The sequence below is a fragment of the Vulpes vulpes genome, chromosome 3, assembly GCF_048418805.1.
Source record: "Vulpes vulpes isolate BD-2025 chromosome 3, VulVul3, whole genome shotgun sequence".
NCBI classification, from domain to species: domain Eukaryota; kingdom Metazoa; phylum Chordata; class Mammalia; order Carnivora; family Canidae; genus Vulpes; species Vulpes vulpes.
The window spans coordinates 26,084,014-26,099,450 of NC_132782.1; the positions used below are offsets into that span (position 1 = coordinate 26,084,014).

General features: G+C 37.9%; 1 protein-coding gene across 9 annotated transcripts in view; it reads right to left on the minus strand.

The window, feature by feature from the left end:
- Positions 1-204: 204 nt before the first annotated feature.
- PDE1A (phosphodiesterase 1A) overlaps positions 205-15,437 on the minus strand; it is a 322,617-nt gene continuing 307,384 nt past the window's right edge. For 5 of the 9 annotated variants that reach the window (XM_072752103.1, XM_026018380.2, XM_026018381.2 and 2 more), the window contains 2 exons: positions 6,402-6,518; positions 205-2,782 (listed from right to left, as the gene is read on the minus strand). In XM_072752103.1, coding sequence (XP_072608204.1) covers positions 6,445-6,518 — 74 coding nt within the window. In that variant the 3' untranslated portion in view covers positions 205-2,782; positions 6,402-6,444. The remainder of the gene's footprint in view (positions 2,783-6,401; positions 6,519-15,437) is intronic. The other 4 variants (XM_072752106.1, XM_072752105.1, XM_026018383.2 and 1 more) reach the window with 1 other exon arrangement.

Genomic DNA, 15,437 nt, shown 5'->3' on the forward strand with positions numbered 1-15,437 from the left:
CTTTTCCGATTCCCGTCTGCAACACGCATCTGGCCATGAGCCTGCGGATAACAGCCCAATAACAGATGTCCAAAGGGTATTTCCTTAATAGAATGAAAATTATTTTCTGAGAGGACTCATATCAAAGCTGGCAATCTGCCTGATTTTCCGATTTCTCCAACTTGTCCGCGCCCCACCAAATGGAATGATATCAGACACCAAGTGTTTCACAATTATTTTCCCTCAAGTATGATTTATTTAACAATCATATGTAATAGGAAATACAGAGAATTACAGCAGAATAAAAACACAGGAATTGTAGCTTGGCATGATAAAAATGAAATAAAAGGGCTGCTGGTTAAATAAAGAGACGTGTGGAATTGTTAGGTATGTGTCCTGTAGCTGAGGATCGAAATGCAAAGCAGGAAGGCGAGATGCAGCAGCCTGACTCACCCGCCCTCCGCAGGGCCCACCCAGCATTGGTGTTTGCAGAAAGGTGGGCCCTGCCCACCTCCACCCTGACTCCCTCCCGTTGGCGCTAATTAGTAGCTACCCTGGAAGGAAGAGAGAATAAGGGAGATGGAAAGGAGACAAGTGGAGGGGGGGGGGGAGGAGGGTATGCAGAGAGGAAGGGGGGCGAGGCAAAGAAAAAGCGCACTGACAGCGTGCGGATTCTAAAGAAGTAGACCCTATTTCTCCACTCCCTCTGGAAATTCAGTCACGGTGCTTTATAAGTTAAATAACCTGGAAAATTAGGTGAGAGGCCATATACAGAAACTGATGAATTCATTATATTTCTCTCTCTCTCTCTCTTTAGTTAACAAAGTCTATAGGTCCTAAAATATCAATAGGAACAAAGTGGACAAGTTTCCTATGATCCTTGAGAAGCAATGTTCCAAGTTACTTCTCCCCGGAGAGGTTCTCTAGCTTTTCCAAAAGACGACTGGCTGGAATAAGAACAAAAGTAATTACGCTTCCCAGAGAGTCAGATTCTATTTTAAATGCAGAATATTTTCTAGCTGGTAAATAGCTACTTTTAAAAAGACACTGAAAGCAGTAGTTCTCATTTCTTCATAAATAGAAATAAAAAGTCCATAGTTAAAAGACAAAAAGTCACCATGATGTACATATCTATAAATCTCCCCCCACCGCATCATCAGAGATCAATCCGTACTGCTTACATTTAAAATATCAATTGCGTTATAATGTCTATGATACAATTCAATTATTTAGCTGAGTTCTACACAAGTTTCAGGTGAACCAAAAACTAAGGACCTTATTCACAGAACATTTAAAGGCATTTTATACACAGTCTCTGCACAAATATATCTTAAATTAGAATGATGCATACCTAATATGCATTTAGAATATGGCTTACACATTAAAGGAGATCTAAGTTGTGGATCGTAAAATCCCACCACTCAGACTTAAAAGCTTCTGATTATATCGATTTCTAAAATATTGCTTAGCATTGTGGAACCCAAGGAAAAAGCAGGTGCAACAGAAAACTGATAGGATGGATGGACCCTCCTTCACGTTATTCTTTAACTGATGGCTACTCTTGATTTTTTCCATCCAGTTCCTACCTCCCACCACACAGATTCGTTTCAGAATCATGGACGTGTTTGCACGGTGAAAAGTTACAACCCCTCATTGTGCTTGACCCTTCCTGTCAGCTAATAACAAACAAAAGTTGTTCTTCAGTTGGGGGCAAAGGAAAGGCTCTGCACATGCTCAGGCAAGACATGACAAGCAAGCAGAGTCTCCAAGAGCTGCAGTCTGTTTCTGTGTAGTAAAACTATCAAGTCACGCCAAATGATATTATCTGTACAGAAAAGGATGGGTTTCCATTTCATAGATATTTTTCAATACACACACATACTTCTTGTCACTTATCCCTGGGCCTGTGATATATTTTGTCATGTCCTGATGGCATCAACACCCCAGAAGGCAAATTTCATTCTCAGTCCTCACAGCTGTCTCCAACAATGGCTGAGGGTTCTTCTGATCCTGGAGTGTAGGGAACATGGGACTTGCATCGTGATGACGCTCAGGTGGGTGATGTCTTAGTGCTTTGAAACCACAGGCATGGATGCCACTTGGTCCACTGGTTTCAGGGATGGGTCTCACTGCAGTTTCCCAGCTTGAGAGTTACAATGAAGTGGTTGGTCATCAGGTCGTAGAGCCGGGGTAAAGCTCTATGATTGTCACAGGACGTCAACCACAGCTTCTGAGCAGCCCCACCTCTCATGTTGCTTCCGTGTATTTAAAATAAAGACAATCTAAATAGCCCATTCTTCAGAGAGGCAAAAAAAAAAAAAAATTCCCCCATAATTTTGCTTTGCTTTTACTTAAAACCTTGAAATATTTGTAATTACAGAACTCTGCATAAAAGGATATAAGGAAGTAAATTTTTAAAATGCTTCATCTTTTGTACATGTGTCACCAAGTCCCCTATGCTATACCTGGGCTCAGAGCGATGACAATTTTAACCTATCCAACTTTTGTCTTCAAAATTTCTCAGACTTGCTTGAAAAAGCTGGGTCAAAACAATCAAAACATCTCCTCCAAGACTGTTTGTTGGGGGAAGGACAATGGCAGAAGCACTGGCCAAAAAATCTGATGGCAACTTTGGATGTACTTGGTTGGCTGGAGTTACTAGCTCAGAATTTATGTTCTTCTTCTTACGAGTTCCTCCTAAGAGTCCATTAAAATGGCCCGATCCAGATGTGTGTTGAAAAAGGAGAACATAGCTGTGTGGAAAGTTGAGGATTTAAGATGTTCTGGTCCTGTTCTCATCATCCTGAAATAAAATCCGAACAAAAATGAGGATCATGTTTCAGTCATACACACGCATCGATTACTGTGTGGCGGTATCACCTTGGACTTTATATACCTTGTCAGAAATAAGGGTTTTAAAAAATAATAATAAAAAAAATAAGGGTTTTGTCAGTACAGAAAAGATAATGGCTTTCTACCAGCTGGGAGTCGTCTTCTTCTTTTCGTCTCTCTGTGTATGTGTCTGTCTGTATATTTTAATTCTACTAAAACTTTGGTTTGTCTGGATCAGAAGTCCAAACCCAAGTAGCTATACAAGCCAAGAAGGCAGTATAAATGGGGTAAGTGGGCCTGTGTGAGTGTAAAACCAGTGGAGTCACGAGGACTGTAGTGAACTAGAGAGAACAAGTCCTGTGTGACGACATTCAAAGAGATTTTAAATCAGTAAGTCAAATAAAGCAAATGCACCGACGACATCCAGCCCGCACTCCGTTAGGCTTTGACCTCTCCTTGGACGGTGCACTCAACACCAAAGAGCAGGTGTTGGTAGGAAGAGGGAACATGTCCTTCCCCGTGAGTGCCCCTCTGATATCGGTTTGCTTTTGGAGCGCCAGCAGTCTCTGGCGTGTCCTTCAAGGAAGACAATATGATAAATTATATTCTAGCATCTTTGTAAATGATAAAGCAGCATGGCATTGTACATCCACTTCCAATCTCATTCACTCTAATTAACAAAAACGGTTTTGAAAAGTAAGCAAAACCAAAGAGTTTTGTGGATGGAAATCTCTCAGAAATAATAGTGAAGTTATTCAACAATGTGAAAAGTAGATTTCAAAGGTTGGTTTCTTGCCCTAAGTGTAGTGTTGATTTATGAGGTTTTCTCATGGGGCACATTGAATTAGACCTCAGTGTTTCGTGGGAAAATATCTCATACTGGGGCCCACACACCGAGAATGAAACAGGCAATGGCTCTCAGAGATACAGCCAGGCTGCCATAAGGTCTATACTTTCCCCAACGGCAGCCAGGGAAACAGCTAGAGGTCACAAAGAAAGTGTGGTTAATATGCAACCTGGGAGCCTGGAGGCAAAATCTGACCTTCACATACATTTTGTTTGGTCTACACGGTGTTTCAAAACACTTTGAGCCAACATGAAAAATGGAAAGGTTTTACAAAAAAAAAAAAAAAAGGTCTCTTAGCCAATGGAAACACCTGGAAACACTGGTCCCTAATTTGTACATGGTGAAAATATGCTGGAGGCAAAGACTGGCTGGCTGCAGCCTTCAGGTCAGGTGCACTGTGTCCTTCCTGTTTCCAAAGGCTGACCACCGCTCTTGTCTCCCAGATGCTGGGCCTGAGTCACTGTTCCCAAATGTCACCACTCCTTTTGGTTTTCTACTTCCCTTATTTAAGAGACCTGCCTATTTCTTGAAGGTGTATAAATGTTTTTTTTTTTTTTAATTTTTATTTATTTATGATAGTCCCAGAGAGAGAGAGAGAGAGGCAGAGACACAGGCAGAGGGAGAAGCAGGCTCCATGCACCGGGAGCCCGATGTGGGATTCGATCCCAGGTCTCCAGGATCGCGCCCTGGGCGCGATCCCGGGTCTCCAGGATCGCGCCCTGGGCCAAAGGCAGGCGCCAAACCGCTGCACCACCCAGGGATCCCTTCTTGAAGGTGTATAAATCTCACCTACTGCAGGTCATGATTTCTGGAAGACTGTGGACTGAAGGCAGAGCTTTCTCAGATTGAAAAGAAAACAACAGCATTTGGCTAGTGTGGACGGAAAAAACAATGGTCTAATAGCCTGCTTCAGTGTGCACACTGCTGTTTGAGTGGGTCTCAAATCTTTCCAGCTTTGGGGTCTTTTTAGTTGAAAAAAAAAAGATAAAAGAGACTTCATTAACTGCCAGTTGAATCCCACTGAAACACCTTACTGATGGGATGCCAGAATTTTACAGACATTTTATCTGTAAATATATATAATATACACTTTGCCATAGACTTCTTCATAGATCGGACAGTCATTTTTACTTAGGTACTGGCGACCCGTGTCCCCTGCACGCAGTTTTTGGAAAATGTTCATAAATATTCCAGTTCCATATCATAAACATGTAAGAAATGCTGATTGTAAACTTTTATCTTTTTGAAGCTTCATAGTGTGCACTGGCTTGAAGATACCCAGTAGGAAAGACTTGCTTAATTTTGTTCAACTCAGTTTTCAAATGGTATTTATTTGACACAAAAAAATTTTTTTGTACTTAAAGCATCTATAAATACTCCACTGAATCTAGTTTTCCCTAAAATATGCTTTGAGGGTCCATCCTATATCATCAGAACCTAAGAACTCTTCAGAAACAGGGCAGCCCTGGTGGTGCAGAGGTTTAGCACCGCCTTCAGCTGGGGTGTGACCCTGGAGACCCAGGATCGAGTCCCACATCGGGCTCCCTGCATGGAGCCTGCTTCTCCCTCTGCCTGTGTCTCTGCCCCTCTCTCTCGCTCTCACTCTGTCATGAATAAATAAATAAAATCTTAAAAAAAAAAAAAGAACTCTTCAGAAACAGCCATGGGCTCTAAAGGTAATAAATTTACAGTTTGGATGGAGGGTATGAAGACAAATTGCTATAGCTAATATGAGACAATATGTTAAAATTGTTAAATATAGACATACATGGGTTTTAATTGCTGAACAGCCACTCTGTGGGCTTGATTTCCACCCAAGCTTCATATGTAAAGATTTTAGATATGATTTCACAATCACCAACTCTGAAATTGTTGAGAGGACTAAATGAGATTAATGCACATGAGATTGTGAGATGTTCACTGCTCTGACACTTGATAGTTGCTATTATTTATTTATCAATAAAAGTCTTATAACCAACTCACGAATACGGAGATGAGTCATCCTAAAAGCTAACCACAGTTTAACTCTTTCATATCTAAAGCAATATGTGAGGAGCTACTGACAGCATCTCAAAGTCTTGGTATAGGATTCCTCAGCATTTTCTTCCCCGCCCCCCACCATCACCCCAAGAGCAGGGAGACCCTACAACATCTCCACTATAAATACACATCCTTCCCTTCTAACAGCTGGCACTTCCCCTGTAGGCAGACCCAAGACCACGGTCCTTAACTCTAGTGTACAGAAATACCACAGACAGAATTATTAAAAATTAAGATTTCCAAGGCATGATTCCCAGAATTAGTAATTTTATAGGTCTAGGGCAAGCCTTAGAAGCTGAGCTTTTAAAAAGAGAACCACTGATGCAAACAAATGTCTACAGATTTGAGCAAACACTGATTATTTGTTTCCTAATATGTCCTTGCTTTGTTATTGTCACCTAGTGTTAACATTCATATTTCCTACATGAAGTAGAAAGGGGATCGTGATTAAATCTCTCCACAGCCTACAGATTATTATTATTTTTAAAGGACTAACATGTCTCGCCGAGGATAATTTTTATCAATGAGCAAACTAAGCTCTTTGAAAAAGTAAATATTTAAGATTTTGCTTTAGAAAATAGGAGAGATTTTTTTTTTTTTAAGATTCCAGGAGGACACTGCAATGAGATAGCTTTGTCTCTAATGATATTCTATGAACCATTCACTTCAGAAATTAGGTTTCTTGTCTAAAAAATAAAGTTACCTCTCATGTTTAAAATGACAGAAGCCTGTAAGGTATTTCAAACCTATGAATGTGTATCCACATGTTTTTCTTCAGCGTTTACTAGATCTTCTGAGTTCTTATGAAGATCTGGTTCACCTAAAACACAAGCAGACAAATAAACAAAATAAGCCTGTGGAAAAAACCTAATAAGGTCAGGAATCTGAAGCAATTTAGTCAAATGTTGAAGATTCAGTTATACAATGGATTCTGTGGCACATTTCTCCAAAGATATCAAATATCGTCTTTTCAGACTGTGGATTTAAAGAGTACAAGTCATCTCCTGGGGGTTGTACAACATTGTGAAGTTGCAATTTAAGCTGGTAATACAAAACTGAAATAGATGACACCTACTAAATCAAACATAAAAACTATGCATGCTTTTTTTTTACTTTTGGGGGGGATTTAGGGCAGAGGGAGTGGGGGGAGGCTCCATGTTTCATGTGAGCTGGAAGTCAGGCTTGATTCTCACGACCCTGAGATCATGACCTGATCCGAAATCAAGAGTAGATGTTTAACCGACTGAGCCACCGAGGTGCCCCTTTCTTGAATTTTTTAATCAAAACAAATTGTTTTAAACAAACTCTGTAATGATCAGTGCCTTTTACCACATACCCTTTAGTTGCTATGAATTTAAACAAATGTCTAATTAGATTACTGATCTTTAAGATAAGACATAATTTGCCAAACATACTAATGAAATTTATAATCCGAGAATAACTCATCTTCTATATAAACCATGAAGAAAAAAATGAACATGAAAAATGTGCCAATATTTCTAGAGAAGTTGAAGAGAATCTATCAAAAATAAAAATATAAAGCAAAATGTATAGATAAAAGAGTCTTATGTGAAAAAGAAAGTAAACAAATTTAGCAGAAATTTATTTTTGAAGCAATTACTCAAAATACTTTGATATTTCAGGAAATGGTCATAGATGATGGCACGTTCTTTCTGTTTGAACTTTGGTCAAAAATATAATAACACTTAAAGGGCACCAGAGTGGCACAGTTGGTTAAGCATCTTACTCTTGGTTTAGGCTCAGGTCATGATCTCAGGGCTGTGAGATCGAGTCCCAAGTGGGGCTCTGCACTCAGTGTGGAGTCTGCCTAAGATTTTCTCTCCCTCTCCCTCTCTCCCCCTCCCTGCCCCCACTCTCTCACTCTTTCTCTCTCTCTCTCTCTCAAAATATATAGGTAGGTAGATAAGCTACACCAGTAGATAACACCAGTTATCTCTGAGATCATTCCTTTAACATATATTGTAAGATTGTGTTGTCTCAGTTGCAACAGATCTTTTATTGAGGTTATAAAATTAGTGAGCATATTAAACCTTATGGGGTGTTACTATGAAGCAAAATTATTTTGTCTCCTGCTTTCTCTTTAAAATATATTCAAAAAGGGAAAATTCTCTTTTATCCCAGCATGAAGTTCTCAGGTAGTATCATGACTTTTGCAATCATCCTTAGATAATAAAAACATTATGTGATCACATTAAGTTGCCAAAGTCTCCATTCTGATATTAGATAGTCTGGTCACATACATTACACATCAATCTTAAAGATCATAGAAGATTCCTTTCCAACCTTGAGTTTGTGATGGACCCCAGAAATGGTGTGTGATGGTGAGGCATGGTTGATGCTTCTTTCTGTTTCACTCTCCCCCAACTGGCTACCTTGACTCCTGAGCTGGAGCAAAGGAGGGAAAGGGCTGAGTGTAGAAGCCAAGTCCCTACACCATGGTAGGATGGCTTCATACTCACTAGACCTGGCAGGTGTTTAGAGCTAATTCTTCGGTGGACACATTCATGGGCTCTTCAGGGACTTCTTGCCAGAGGCCATGGCTAGAGCCATCTTGTTATGCACACACGAAACTCTGGTTCCTTTACGATATTCAAAGCCCCCTCGAAATTTACTCTTGCATCTTCAGCTTCTGTCTGCTGAGGTTCTTTCATTCTTCCAAATATGGGTGGGGCCCATTTGGTTTACACAAAACACTCATGAGGCTGTTGTTCCCATAAATTACTTGAGGAAAGATTGAAACTTACATAGCCTCCTCTCATGTGGCTCATCTGTCACCAGCTAATCTTTTGCATCTCGTGTAATAATTACACTCCATTCCTAATATCCCTGAGGGTCCCGATGCAGTTCTCTTCTCTTGATTTGGGGTAAAGAGGGAAACATTTCTACACCTTCCCCAACAGCAGATAGCTCATTAAAGAAATTCTCCTTGTGGATCCTTTTTCAACCATTAATAACCTGACCCTTTCATTTGTTTGAGTTGGGTAACGATCATAAGCATCTCATACTTGGCTTTGAATCTTCTTTGAAATTCCTGACTCACAGGATTTTTTTCTAAAATCTTAGACTCTTAGCTTAAACCTCTGATTTAATATTCTGTTACTTAGGACTAGATTAGAACAGAACAGAGCAAAAAGAATAGACTTCACTAAAAGAGGAATAAGAGTAATTCACTGGTTCTTAAAATTTTTGAGAGAAACTTTTACAGTGGGCAAAAATACTGATAAAGAACTCACCAGTAACAAGAGTGGAATAGAAACAAAATCATCAAGTTGTAATAATACAGCCATTACAATTTACAATTCTTGTTAAAACTGTCTATATGTATTATGTATTCTAACATGAACATGTTGTTATATATTGGTTTATTGAACCAATAATGAGTAGTGAATGATCTGAGTAAGAAAGAATACAAATTAATGCATCAGAATAACAAATTTTATATTATCCCTATTAGCAGCAACAGCAAAAATAGTAGTTAACATTTAGAGAATGCTTACACTATGCTAAGTGCTTCATATATTTTATCATTTAATCCTTCGAACAATTTTTATTGCCCAAGGTCATATGCCATCTAAGGAGCAGAGCTGGCCCTTCAACCCTGGAGCCATGCACTTTACTACTAAACCAAAGAGTTTGGTCACCCAGAGCTAACTCCCTGACCCAAAGGGGCAAGTTTCTATTAGATTTGAAAGGCTGAAAGCATTCCTTGTTGCTTGGAGAGAAATGATTGCAAAGTTTCAACTTGAGAAGTGTAGAGTAAACATGACATTTTTCATTTTTCATCTTCCCTGCTCTGGCTAGCTACTAGGATTCAAAATTCAGTTCTTCAGAGTAGAATGAATGGTTTCATAGTAAGAACTGTAGGAAGCATTTTCTAAGAAACAAAACTCTACTCTCTACTGTAGGTTTTACTACACAGAATGGCAGCAAACAGACAGGCTAAGAAGGATTCAGATACTAAGGTCCACACAAATCCTACACTCAGGGGGATTTCAATGCAAAAGGTTGCAAGAAGGAATCAAATGCTTTCTTGCTAATGCCAGGGAGGAGAAATAATAGGGATTTGTGACTCCAGGAGTCGCAGTGATTTCTGACTCTCCACCCTGCAGCACCACAGCCAACACTGCACCATAGATGTTAGGAATCTCAGATTGCTCTGTTTTCCTTGCATATTCATCCACAACAAGGACAATGCATTGTTTCTAGAGACCACACACATCACAAGTTCCCTAATTATTAGTGTTTATGATAAAATTCTTCAGGGGAGAGACTTATTTCTGTATGAGTTTCCATCTACAGAAGAAAGAGTCAGGAGAGTATGTCTCCTTTGATTTTTGGTTTTCATTTTCCCCAGGGAGACAAAAACTACTTACAATCTTCATCAAGCTGAATACATAATTTTCAGCAGGTAGGTACCTGCTATGGAAAGCAGATTTGGCAAATATTGATGGTATGCAGAATCCAAAATTTGGGCCTTTAGATGTAGACTGTAAAGATTGTTTGACAAATTTGTAGATTGGTTGAATTGGGGAAAACTAAACCCCAAACAAATAATTGTTTCTTCCATCTTATTTGGCTTTAGGCCACAAATCTCAGAGGACTTAGTAGGTAGCTATCTTGATTAAAGTTCAAAACTCAGCCAAAATAGAAATCAATCTCACATAACTAGCTGTCCTTTAACCTGGGATGGGAAGGGCTAGTGTTCTCTAAAAATGCCTTCCATGCTATTTTCTCTCCTATGTACATGCCCCTAGCTAGCTTAGGCTGGCTGTGAGGAGAGGCTATTTGAGGGATGTGCGGAGAGGTCCTATTTAAGAGTTTTTAAAAGTTATAATGGAATAAATTGCTTCTTTTGGTCGTAATGCAAGTTGTTCAATTGCAGTACACTTATAAATGGTAAATCCATGCTTTAAAATAAAAGCACTTTAAGCAATTAGCCACACAGCACTTTATTGATCTACAACATTCAGCCAAGATTGTGGGGAGTGGCACAGTCTCTAATCTATCAATACTCATATAACAGGATGACTCTCATGATGGAGGTGAGTTTACTTAAAATAAATCATGAGTTCTCTATTATTTCTACGTTACTAACATCAAAACTATTATCTTATTCTTGTTGAACTTCTTTTATTTAATGAGATTTCTATTTCTTACCAGTCTCTGGGTTTTCTTTAATCATCAGACTTGCTCAGCATATTTTATAGAAGCATAGCTCTGGATGGGTGATATGGGAACACAGAATGAATCTGTTTAGAGTGATGAGTTAACACGATTAAGTAGGTCTTTTTGCTGAATACCTCCTTACTTCCACAAAAGTTTCCTGATACAAATCAAAACTAGTCGACTTCCAAGATCACTGGCTACCAGTTGTCTTACCAAAGAATAGGGCTACACTGGGCTTCGAAGAGGTTATGGAAATGAAGTTTGAACATCAGATTCTTGACAATTTTCACCATTTCTTCTTGAAGGCTTACATATTAAATCCTACTTGAAGGTATCTTTCGAATCATTTTTTATTCACTTTCATTTTTTTTCATAGAAATGAAATATATGAAAGAAAGGAAAAGATTTCATCTATAAATCTTTTTTATTGCATTATTTCTGCAAATTTCCTAGATTTCTATAGTTAACAAGGGAACATTATATTAGCTAAAGCCTGAACAAGAGTCTCAGAGGGAGTAAAGTCAGAACTCAAGAGTTTGGATTGTAATTGGTCTAAATTTAGGCATACGTTAAGGGATGAAAACTAAGACGGTAAAATATTCTTTTGGAAAATAAGTAGGATTGTCATAAACTAAGCTAACTGGGTGAGCTAAAATCTTTTCTTTTTAAGAGCATTTAGGTCTGCAGAATGCTTTCTAAAAATTTGGTTTTTTTCCTCAAGGGTTCTATGCCAAGAAAAAATAAAGGCAAGTATATTAAGCGGCGGAATCCTCAACAGAAAGAATTTAGGAGCACACTTCATTTTCAGCTCAACCAATTGAGCAGCTATATCCCGTCATTCAGAATAAGCCACTTCCATTCCTTCACTCACTCCTGCAGAAAACTGGATGGATTTGAGAGAAAATCCAAAATGTCTTTTGGAGAGATACTCTAGAGGTAATTCTGTTGGACTCATTAAGAATGGAAAGGTGACAGGAGAGCCAAGACCCATTCATCATACATCTGCCCACTTGATCAATGGAATCCATTTTCTCATGAAATATTCCATTGCTTTATCTCATACCAAAATTGTCGTGACCAAGCAGTGTTTTTCCATAATATAACCCCGTAAGGAAGATCTCCATGTAGTTTGGGGGCACATATGTGAGCCCAGAAGAGTAATAAGAATTACCGTGGAAAACACTAAATTCTAAATACTTCTTATGTATTGACTCATCTAATCTTCACAACAGCCCTTGAGATAGACACAATTTTTATGATCCTCACTTTAGAACTCCGCAAACTGAAACTGAGAGATTAAATAACTTGCTCCATGTTACACAGCAAGTAAGTGGTGGGACCGGGATTAAACAGGTAGTCTAGGTCCAGGGTTCTAGATCCTAATTCTACACTGTGCAACCGTCTGTGGTATAGTTTATTTAATAGCTGCTATGTTTCTGTCTTTCCCTAGTATGAGGGAGCTATCCTATGAAAGATTATGCCTTATCTTTGAAGTTAAATCCGATGGTAAACGATAGCCATTTTTCCTAAGGTGGAGACAGAGAGTAAGAATAAGTAAAAACACATTTGTGAAAATGTGTTCTTTGGTATCAGACACCAAGCCACTCTCAGCTAGTTAATTATTGGGGTGTTCCTACTAGTACACTATAATTAACCATTAAGACAACTGTTAGGGAATCACAGTAAAGAAGGTATATAAGAGCAGCTCTTAAAAAATCAGGTTTTTCAGGGGGAAAATAACTTGGCTAATCTGATAAACTGAATTATATATGGGACAAGTCATTCTCAAATCCAACAATTGAACAGTATATGAAGCCATTTTTTCTCCAGCCCTCTACTTCTACTATAATAGAAATAATTTTTCAGGGATATCTGTCCCTTAGAATTTTTATCAATCCTTTTTTATTTTTTTTTTAATGGCTGAGAACTATTACAGTAGTTGTTCAAAAAAAATGGTAGAATTAGTGTAAAGGAGAAAGTAAGTTTATGAAAGTCGCATTGCCTTTTTGATGTTTTAGAAAAGGGACATCCAACGTGAAACTGTAAGCTTTATTGCAGAAATGCACAGTGATAAGATGCTCAAAGAAAATTTATTGACACTCAACATATTATTTCAGTAAAGAGAAATGCTACAAAATGCCATTTAAACAGATATTTGAAAGAATAAAGATGCTGATGTAGCGACAGCAGTTGAATCAGGTCAACCAAGGAATTTGTAGCCTTTGTGGTCAGTGATGCCAATTGTGCAATCTGCAAAAATGGGTTCCCTTTCTCTCATGGAGCCAGGTAGATTTCCAGTGAGTAAACTGAAATCTTCAAGTTTTTTTGTCACATTGGAGCTGCCACCATGCATGCAGTTTTACCTAAGGCTGTTTACTGATCAGGAAAACTTAACGTTTGCATGAACTGGCTTTTGCTTCTGAAAAAAAAAGGTGCTTATTTAAAAAATATCGAGACAAAATTATTTAAAAGTTACAAAATACTAAATTGTACTTAAAATTTATAATGATCCATGTTTATAGGAATTATTGTGGAAATTATAAAGATAAATATAATTGATATTTTTCTTAATTTTCAATATATGTTACTTTTGCTCCTAAAACTTCTTTGTGATTTTTGTGTTCATTAGTAATGATCACGAAATGACCCCCCCCCTTTTTTTTGGAATTTAACTTATTTTTTCACCATTTGATTTGTTTCCTAAAAAGCCCAGATTGCCTAAATGAGCCCAGGAAGCTGACTTCTAGTTGATTTCAACTAGAGTAGGAACTCTCAGAATCTAGTAAGAAGCTATCTTGAAGGATATTAATATTGTCTACTAACAAACAGTATAGAAGTATTAGGATGTAGGACCATATTATATAAAGCAATAATATGGAATCTATGACTTATTTCAAAAATAAAAATATAATCATACTTCCTGTTCTTTTGTCTTTTTCCTACTAATGTATTTTAATAATCTTAACAAAATATCGAATTCTTTGTAGAAATACAGAGTTAGAAGGATCAATGCCCTTATGTAGGTTATGACTTGACTTTCAGGTACAACTGCACTCTATCATTCCTTAATCTACTGAAAAAGCATCAAAAAAACCATTAAGCTTTTCTTCTTATGTGTGTATCTCATGAGTTATAGTCATGCACAGTACATCCTACTTTTTATAATTTAATATATATAAGTAATTTAACTCATAAGCATTTGGTAAGCTCATAAACATTATGGTAGAGTATAGGAGGACATTTTGGCTGACTCTGGGTTTCAGAGCAACTATTAACTGATTGGAAGTTAAATTTCTTTTCTTTACTGTTATAAGACTTTTATATTGACTAAATCTTCAGTTTAGGAGAGTTATAGACATACATTTTTAAGGAAAACAACATTGTACACTGAAAAAACATACTAAAATATATATATACTGAAAATTTTACCACAGGAATTACTTATACTTACTCATTTGTATATAAATGTAGCATAAACTTTATGTATGAACCAATATATGTTATAAATTCTGAGTGATCCAACTAAATGATGGTAAAGACAAAATCAGCTAAAATTGTTAAGCATAACAATAAAATAGTGCTCAAGAAAGAAAAAAAAATGATTTGTAATACTCAATAAGGACCACCTGTCAGAATACCCTTGACCAATTAGAAAGAACAAGAGGCATGCCTTGGAGGAAGAGGATCATTGGAAATTCTGGGAATAACTTATATTCTGACTATGTACAACTATGGATAAAATCTCAAAGTTGCCCCAGAATAAATCGGCTTCATTTCCAAATTGAGAAAGGAGCACATCTTCCTAGTTGTGTTCCTACCACCACAGATCTCTTCTTGTCCTTGTCCCAGGACCTGCGGGGAAACCATTTTTTCATCATCACTAAGTAGCCCGTAATCACAAGGGAATGCAAACCTGCTCCTTCTACCTTCCTTCCAACTTTTATTGTTCACGTAAATACAAGTGGGGAGTTCACACACACTTGAATAGTGTCACTTAAAATGCCCCTACTTTTTTTTTTTAAAGACTTTATTCATTTATTTAGAGAGAGTAGGGAGAGGAGCAGAGGGGTAGGGAGAGGGACAAGTAGACTCGGCGCTGAGCACAGAGCCCGACGGGGCTCAATCTCACAAACCTGAGATTACAACTGGAGCCAAACCAAGAGTCAGAAACTGAACTGACTGTGCCACCCAGCTGCCCCTGAATTCTGCTGCTGTTACAGTTCCTCCATCAACAGTTTGGACAAGACTTCTGTGAGAAAATTTAGAAAATGTAAATAAACCAACTTCTCACAACTAACTTCTAGAAGATGATCTAGAAACTATCCAGATCTAGAAACTATCCAGAGCACTATTTGAATTTAGATAAACCAAGTACAAATCTCTGCCTTTTTCAAAGACCGCTTGTATGGATTTAGACAATTTTGATTCTCTAATCTGCAGTTTTATCAGGGCTATAATTCCTACCTTGTGAGGTTGCTGTAATATATGTTTGTATAAATGATCCACGGGAAGATACATAAACAATGTAAAATTTCACTCCCAAATTCATAGT